Raw genomic sequence first — 7,500 nt, forward strand, 5'->3', positions numbered from 1 at the left:
CAACTAACCCGAGATGATAACCAATGCCAAACTTGCTCTTGAGAAACAACGACGATCCAACAACTTGCAGCTTGCCTTTACTCAACACAGCCTTTCGATCTACCAATACATTACCAATGATCACACATCAACAGTCCCACTCCCGTCTCCTTCACGACTCCCTAAATATTGCCTTAATCAAACCACACCTTAAAACATACCTGCCAATATGTCGGCTTCGTCCATGAAGTGAGTCGTAAGAAGAATCACCCTTCCTGCCTTCTTGCTCTGCAGTAACGACCACAGTTGACGCCTCGAGTAAGGATCCATTCCACTGCTCGGCTCATCAAGAAAGATAACCTTCCATCACAAACAAAAAATATAACAAACTGCACACCATCCGAATACACAAGTATCTACATGCCTTTGGGTTGCCGATCAATGCAATTGCTACAGAGAGCTTGCGCTTCTGTCCTCCACTAAGTTTGGTTGCTACAGTATCCGCACGATCAGTGAGACCTACTTCTTCAAGAGCATCTTCTACCTAACATTGTAAATCAATGCCTTCACGAATCAAACAGATAAACATGTGGACACAACATGCTCCTCACAGCTTTATCGATTTCGTGTTTTGGCACTCCCTTGATACCAGCGAACACAATCAGATGCTCTTTAGTAGTGACGTGGGGAAACAAGACGTCATGCTGTGGACAAACGCCGGTCATCTTTCGAATGTCGTCCATATCATTGGCGTTGGTGATGTCTCGACCATACACTGACGCATCTCCACTGGTAACAGAAGTGAGACCGGTGAGACAAGCAACTACAGTCGATTTGCCGGCTCCGTTGTGACCCAATATAGCTGTTATCTGATCTTCGTACAATGATAGGTGCAGCCCTTTGTACAACAATGTAATAAACATAGAATTAATTTTAAATATTTGTTTGTGTACCGTTGACTGCTGTCACAATTTCATCGGACTCCTTAGAACAGTGATGCCTCTTCTTCACAAATTCCTTCAGCAGTCCGTGAATTCTGCATTAAACCCAACAGAAAGATTTAGACAATTAAAAGACAATAATAGCACTAGAGAAAACTAACAGACATATAACATACATACATACCTACAGACAGACAAACGGACAAACAGACAACCAAACAACAAATAGGTAGACAACAAACAGAGAAACAAACAAATAAAGAGATGGATAGACAGACGAACAGACAAATTGATAAACAGAAGACAGACAGACAGACAGATCGACAGACAGACAGACAGACAACCAGACAGACAATAGACAAACAGACAAACAAACAAACAAATAGACAGATGAACAGACACACCAACAAATAAATGAACAGACAAACAGACAAACAGATATACAAACAGAAAGACAGACAAACAAATGAATGGACATACAAACAAACAAACAGATGGACAAATGGACAACAAACAGACAGACAAACAAATGGACAGATGGACAGACACACAAACAAATAAATGAACAGACAGACAGACAGACAGACAGACAGACAGACAGACAGATAGACAGGCAAGCAGGCAGGCAGGCAGACAGACAGACAGACAGACAGACAGACAGACAGACAGACAGACAGACAATTGCGGATCAAACATTGACAACAGTGGATACCAACTAATAATCTGCAAGCTGGGTGGAGACCTTGTTTAGTCTCATAGATCAAATGCATCTTTATGGTTAGATTGTCTGAAAAGTCTACACATACACCACTGTACAGAGCCACGCCATCGCTATACAACACCAAGGATAGGCCGGATATTGTTGTTTTTGACACACAGTCAAGATCTACCATCAACTTGGATATATCTCTCGCCCATCCCTGGAGCTCTAAAACCTTTCCCAACTCCGCATACACCGATGGGGCAGCGGCTCTGAGGCGTGGAGAAAAAATGAAAGACGTACAATTCAGAGAAGAGACCAGGCGGCACCTCTGTGAGAATGATACCCCTTGTCATTGAACACTATGGAAGATGGGGAGTAAAAGAGTTTCAATATCTGCAACATCTATCTCGCAGCTGAGTCAATGAGGAGGGCAAACCAAATGCACCAGAATTCTTGGATTATTGGAGGAAGAGATTTGCCATCCAACTTCAAAAATGTAACAGCAAGACCCTTACAAAGAAGTTCTCATCTCTCCTCACAAATACAGCTGCAGGAAGACTTCAGCCCTCAGTGGACAGTCATAAACTTTTAGACCGGGACCATAGGTCCCTTTCGTCTAGTCATAATGTGTATGTGTAGTTAGTGCGTGTATAGTGTGCATTGTAGTATTAACCAGTTTTCATGTATGTACTAGATGTAATGGACACGTAGATTAGCTATTGCTTTGGTGCTATAGTTCATTTATGAAAAATATATGTATTGATATGCAGACAGACAGACAGACAGACAGACAGACAGACAGACAAACAGACAAACAGACACACAAACAAACAGATAGATAGACAAACACAAACCTTGAACAAAAAGACAAACAAACAAAGACATAGATGGACAAAAAAGACAAACAAACAAATAAATGAACAGACAGACAGTCTCAGACAGACAGTCTCAGACAGACAGTCTCAGACAGACACACAGCAAACCTGATCCTTTCTTTTCCCTTGAGCTCGGGTGAAACAGGTTCCACAACAGCTGACTTGCCATTACCCGACTCACTACTGGACCCCAGCAATGGTATTTCACATCTCTCGTCTACTTCTACTTTTCTCCATTTGCGCCAGTATGAAGGCAAGAAGCAAAAATAGAAAGACTTGGCTTGACCATATTCCCCTGGAATAACGTTATCAAAGTAGACTGCTAAAAGCCAGTAAATAATCATATCAAGGATCAGCATGAGAAAGCCAGCACCCGGTGGAAACGATGAATTATCGGTGTTGACAAAGTTAGAAAACGTTGCTCCACCGGAGTGAGAGTCTAAGGCAATCATCTAAGACAGTAATTAAGATCAAAATGGTGTTAACTGTTGACCTCTTATACACATGCATGTGACACCTTGCCTTACACATGTCTCCCTGTTTGTGTGCCCGTGCATGTATCTGGCTGTGTGTCTGTCTGCATGTCTGTCTGTCTGTGTGTCTGTCTGTGTTTCTGTCTGTCTGTGGGTGTTTCTGTCTGTCTTTCGTTTTTCGTATACTTTCATAAATGAATGTTATTACAAAACCAAAATTATTTAAGATGTTCCAGAGACCCAATAGGGTCAATACACCTCACAAACTAATGTACACAAACTGAGCATAATAGAACATTATGCTGTCTGTCTGTCTGTCTATCTGTCTGTCTGTTTATTTATCTGTCTGTCTGTCTGTCTTTCTGTCTATTCTATCTGTCTGTCTATCTGTCTGTCTGTCTGTCTGTGTGTGTGTGTGTGTGTGTGTGTGTGTGTGTGTGTGTGTGTGTGTGTGTGTGTGTGCCTGTGTGCCTGTCTGTCTATACTGTTAAGCAGTCAACTGCAACTTTCAGCTGCACATACACGTGTGCTCCAACCATTTTTCAACCTCTGCCATCAAATTGGAGTATGTGCTACTAAAACAGTCCTATCTACACTAGCATTACCAACTGCTACTCCACTAAACATTGTGAAGCCCCATTATCCCAAAAAATCAACCCAAAACTTCCAGTTCCTCATCATCTGTATTGTTCGTTTTGTCTGTTTGTATTCGTCTATCCATATCCGTTTGCCTGTCTAACAAACTACAACAACCCTACCAGTCATCAAAATCAAATCCGCTATTACCTGTACGATTCCAAACCCAAATGCCGCAGGAGACAGCAAAGACAATATCCACTGCACTTGAGACGAAACATCCAGATAAACAGCCAAAAGAGCCAACACACTAAAAATGACTGATGCAAAAGACCCGATAGCACCAGCAACGACCGCCTTCTTAAAGAACGGAGTGAGCATGAATGAGAAACTGATGACCGAGAAACCGTACCCAAAGTACATAAGAAAAATGATGAAAAATTGGCTGTTTCGAAGTATCGCTAATGCTGAAATGACTGACGTAATGAGCACAGTGAATAACATAATAATTCCATACGTGATAAACCACGACAACCAAAATGCAATGTCTGATAGTCCCATCATCTTCATGCCCTCCTTAATCTTCTTCTCTTTCTCCGTCACCAGATTCACCACCAGAAAGTTGACGAGCGGCGAAAATGCCAACACCAAGTACAACGGCACGATAGTCTGTAAATACTGAATATTCGGAGGGTACTCATTCTTCGGAAACATCTCTGTATCCACGATCGTGTCAACCGAGGATAAAGACTGATTAGACGCGACCGAAATAATTGCCATGTCTATAGACACTTGTAATGCAGTGAATCCCGATGTGATATAACTGTAGGCCGGACAGTTGAATTGTGTGGCATATATCGAGTAGTCGCTGAGATTTGATTTCCGACATGCAGTTTGTTCGGTCGTCAGCTTATTCGTGTCGGCAATCAAGTTCGGAGCAACTCGAATCGTGTAGTTATTCAGAGAATCGTTACCAAAGATGACACCAATTGATATGTTTTTACTGTTATACAATGTTGTCAGAGCATCCGGGCTACTAGCCGGAATAAATCCAAACTCCTGTTTGCTAAAGCGCGTGAGAGACGTTCTCACGTCGTTCATCACTCGCTGGTGCTGAGTGTCGTGCGGGTGATATCCTACGTACACCACGTCTCCGTCTCCAGCAAAATCGGCGTCGGCTGTTTGCGTCGGAAACGAGCTGATTTCGTCCAGAGTTTCCGGTTTGACGCTCAGTCGAATTAGGGCGAGAATGGCGACGAAGTAGACGGGCCACAAGAGTTCGTGGATGCTTTGTCGTCTGTTGCGCCATTTGATCCAAGCATTGCGTTTCAGTAGATAGAAACACTGCTGCCACACACCCATGATGCTGTGCTCGCTACGGACGACAACAGACCTACTAAAAACAATCCTCGGTCTTTTATAGGCCGACGTGCAAATTTTGGTATGCCCGCCTTGTCACGGGACAGTTGCGCAAGCGGAAATGAGAATGTCGTGGCTACCACGTGACTAGCGGGAGTGGCTGACTCAACAAGATCACAGAAACACGTGCTCAGTACTTACGCAAGCTTTCAGTACACATTACTCACCAAGTCAAAGTACACATTACTTACTGAGTCAAAGCACGTCCTCTCACCTACGAACAGGCACACAACTCAAGTAACAGCACGTGAGGTCGCGCAGTGAGCAAGGAGGCTCGGCTCACGAGGCTGGCTCTGGGCGGCAGAGCGTCCAGCCGACGGTAGTAAAAATTGTTGTATCAATTGTACGAACATCGACAAAGCTTGAAGTTAATGGAACTTATTACTATAGGTATGAACAACACTTTCCCTCATTTTAATGGACTCTATAGCTAGATGTACGTAGAGTATTTTTCGACAGGGGCTCGCGCGCTGTGTATAATCCAAATGACGCTAGATAGGGTTAGAGCCTACTTGTCGTTTTGAAAGATCTCACGTTACTTTCCTTGGTACTTGAAAAAGTAAGTGATGGCACCAGCGGAAAGTGAAACTCGTGAAATTGTGAGATTTGACGTGGTGTGCGCTGCCTCGGAGTTCGAACAGTCCCAGTAGGTAAGCTTCCTCAGATGTTGCAAGAGTAGCCAGAGTGAGATTAGTCAACGCAAGGGCACAAGAGCACCTTTAAAGGTGTTCCTTTATGTTTGGCTTATAATATATTAAAAGTCACTATATTCTTATCCAATACAATGGGCTTGAGGACAGTGGCAAAAGTAAAATTGTCAGTAAAGTAGTAAGCAACTATCTGCTTCCACCGTGATGCTAACCCACCCAACCAAACAATGCATGGCACGCCCATGCTTAAGTTGACAAGGCAGTGTGACTTTGCCTCTGACCACTACTTGTGTCAGGCTCAACCATTGAGTAAATGGACATTTCATCCATTGTCAGACAGCAACATTTCTCCTGTTCAGAAAGCTGCTGCAGTTTTGAGTGAAGGTGGTCTACGGTAGGTAGGGTTAGAAGAGACGGTTGACATTCTTCATTGAAGAGTACGCACAGATGGCAATGGATGCTGCTGTTTCAAAAGTAGGTTGTATGCAACAGATCCACAAGCAAATTGAAGTTCTCAATGGTTGATGATGTTCAAAGCGAGCCTCTCATGCTATAGACCTCTTGAAACAGCGGGAACTGGTCTTTTCCAAAAATTGCTAAATCTTTCCTTTATTTCAGTTTCTGATGCAAAATTGTTCTTCTCGTGTTTAGCTTGAACTAGCTCTCTCCTCAGTTCCCTTAATTATTTTGCATTCTAGCTGAGACAGGATGTCAAGTGAGGAAACCTCATCAGACAATAAATTTTCCTGTATCATCAACTGCAACCATCTCTCCTTCAGAACCAACAAATAAATGTTTTGATAATTGCCAAAGTGAACAAGTGCATTTCATCACAAGTCCAAATTCATATATTTTGTATATTGCTCACCGTCTTGCGTCACTTGTGCTCCCCAGCCTCCATTAAGAACGGTAGGAATGATCCAACGAGACGAGAGGAGCTCTTGATTCTGGATCTACCCTTCGTCTTAATTAATTGAAGGAGACTCTGGATGAACTTTACCTTTCTCCGAAAGTCAGCTTTGCGATGAGGGAATATCGTCGAAATGGCATATTTCCTTTCAGCTTTCTCTTCCTGTTGCCTCTGCATGCAATTCTCAAATTGAGACTCGTCAAGATGAGTCTAAATGCAAAACAAGTAAAGAAACAACAACTCTCTAGAAGTTTTCATGCCTTCTACATTACCTCGTAGAGAAATAAGCTCGTCAGAGATGACGCCCAGCAACGTCGCCTCACTTTCGCTCCGAAATCTTCCTTCTTGCAAGATCTTTTGGAAAGCAACACAGCTTGTACCTTTTTCAGTACCCAAGCGCAACAGCAAGGCATTCTGCAAGCAGTGACTAGCGACTATCTCTTGTATTTCCCGGATCCGCTCCTGGATACAAAATGGCGCCAATAATATCACGTGACCAAACGGTCAAGTCGCTCTCTCTCTAAACGGTTCTGGGCGGTTGCAGAGACATCTCGACCCGGCGTTGCCCGGGTAACATTAGACAGGTGCAGCTAAGGTTGCATATCCTAGGTAGACTCTCTCGCGCTAGAAATCTAGATCCGTAGCTGTTCGCGAAAATGTTCAACTAATTACTAGGTCTCACTCTGGCCTGTGTACTAACGGTCTAGACGCAAGTCATTCTTTGGCCTCAGAAACGGCGACAGCAAACACAACAACAGACGAGGCTTGCTTAGCACGAGGTCTGGACACACGGCTCACGTGACATTTGCTGACCGTATGCATATGTGAGATGGCACGATTGGTTTTGCGTGGCTCGTCACTTCTCGGCCGCTGCCTTCACGTCTCAAGCAGAAGACGCCTATTCTCGACGCCAGCTACAGCCACAGCATTTCCCGAAGCCTACACCGTGCCACCTCCTCAACCGAAATGGCGGT

At 43.7% G+C, this 7,500-nt stretch overlaps 3 protein-coding genes across 4 annotated transcripts in view; 1 reads left to right on the plus strand and 2 right to left on the minus strand.

The window, feature by feature from the left end:
* LOC134179515 (cholesterol transporter ABCA5-like) overlaps positions 1 to 5,007 on the minus strand; it is a 10,405-nt gene extending 5,398 nt beyond the window's left edge. Inside the window, exons 1-7 of the mRNA XM_062646435.1 lie at positions 3,758 to 5,007; positions 2,607 to 2,950; positions 933 to 1,015; positions 591 to 877; positions 404 to 523; positions 201 to 339; positions 9 to 99 (exon numbers count right to left, since the gene is read on the minus strand). Coding sequence (XP_062502419.1) covers positions 9 to 99; positions 201 to 339; positions 404 to 523; positions 591 to 877; positions 933 to 1,015; positions 2,607 to 2,950; positions 3,758 to 4,909 — 2,216 coding nt within the window. The 5' untranslated portion in view covers positions 4,910 to 5,007. The remainder of the gene's footprint in view (positions 1 to 8; positions 100 to 200; positions 340 to 403; positions 524 to 590; positions 878 to 932; positions 1,016 to 2,606; positions 2,951 to 3,757) is intronic.
* A 709-nt stretch (positions 5,008 to 5,716) lies between these two features.
* LOC134180265 (uncharacterized) lies at positions 5,717 to 7,016 on the minus strand. Of its 2 annotated transcripts, XR_009969956.1 has the most exons (3): positions 6,799 to 7,011; positions 6,485 to 6,736; positions 5,717 to 6,389 (listed from the first exon to the last, which is right to left on the minus strand). XR_009969956.1 is itself a non-coding variant. In XM_062647379.1 (2 exons), exons 1-2 carry the CDS (start codon positions 6,937 to 6,939, stop codon positions 6,494 to 6,496), a joined length of 384 nt encoding a protein of 127 aa, XP_062503363.1. In that variant the 5' UTR covers positions 6,940 to 7,016; the 3' UTR covers positions 5,717 to 6,493. The 2 variants fall into 2 exon arrangements, 1 of the variants encoding a protein (XP_062503363.1); XM_062647379.1 differs by having other exon boundaries at positions 5,717 to 6,736; positions 6,799 to 7,016.
* Positions 7,017 to 7,355: 339 nt separating this feature from the next.
* The window catches only part of LOC134179645 (uncharacterized), a 6,277-nt gene continuing 6,132 nt past the window's right edge, over positions 7,356 to 7,500 (plus strand). Inside the window, exon 1 of the mRNA XM_062646581.1 lies at positions 7,356 to 7,500. This exon is cut by the window's right edge and continues 44 nt beyond it. Within this exon, the coding sequence (XP_062502565.1) occupies positions 7,356 to 7,500 (145 nt within the window).

This window comes from Corticium candelabrum, chromosome 5, assembly GCF_963422355.1.
Source record: "Corticium candelabrum chromosome 5, ooCorCand1.1, whole genome shotgun sequence".
Lineage (NCBI taxonomy): Eukaryota > Metazoa > Porifera > Homoscleromorpha > Homosclerophorida > Plakinidae > Corticium > Corticium candelabrum.

Excerpts from the sequence above, each read along its gene's own strand:
- LOC134180265 (XM_062647379.1), bottom strand. The coding sequence starts at position 6,939 with ATGCCTTGCTGTTGCGCTTGGGTACTGAAAAAGGTACAAGCTGTGTTG. Across the intron at positions 6,737-6,798 it reads CGAGCTTATTTCTCTACGAG|ACTCATCTTGACGAGTCTCA; the intron begins GTAATGTAGAAG and ends TTTTGCATTTAG.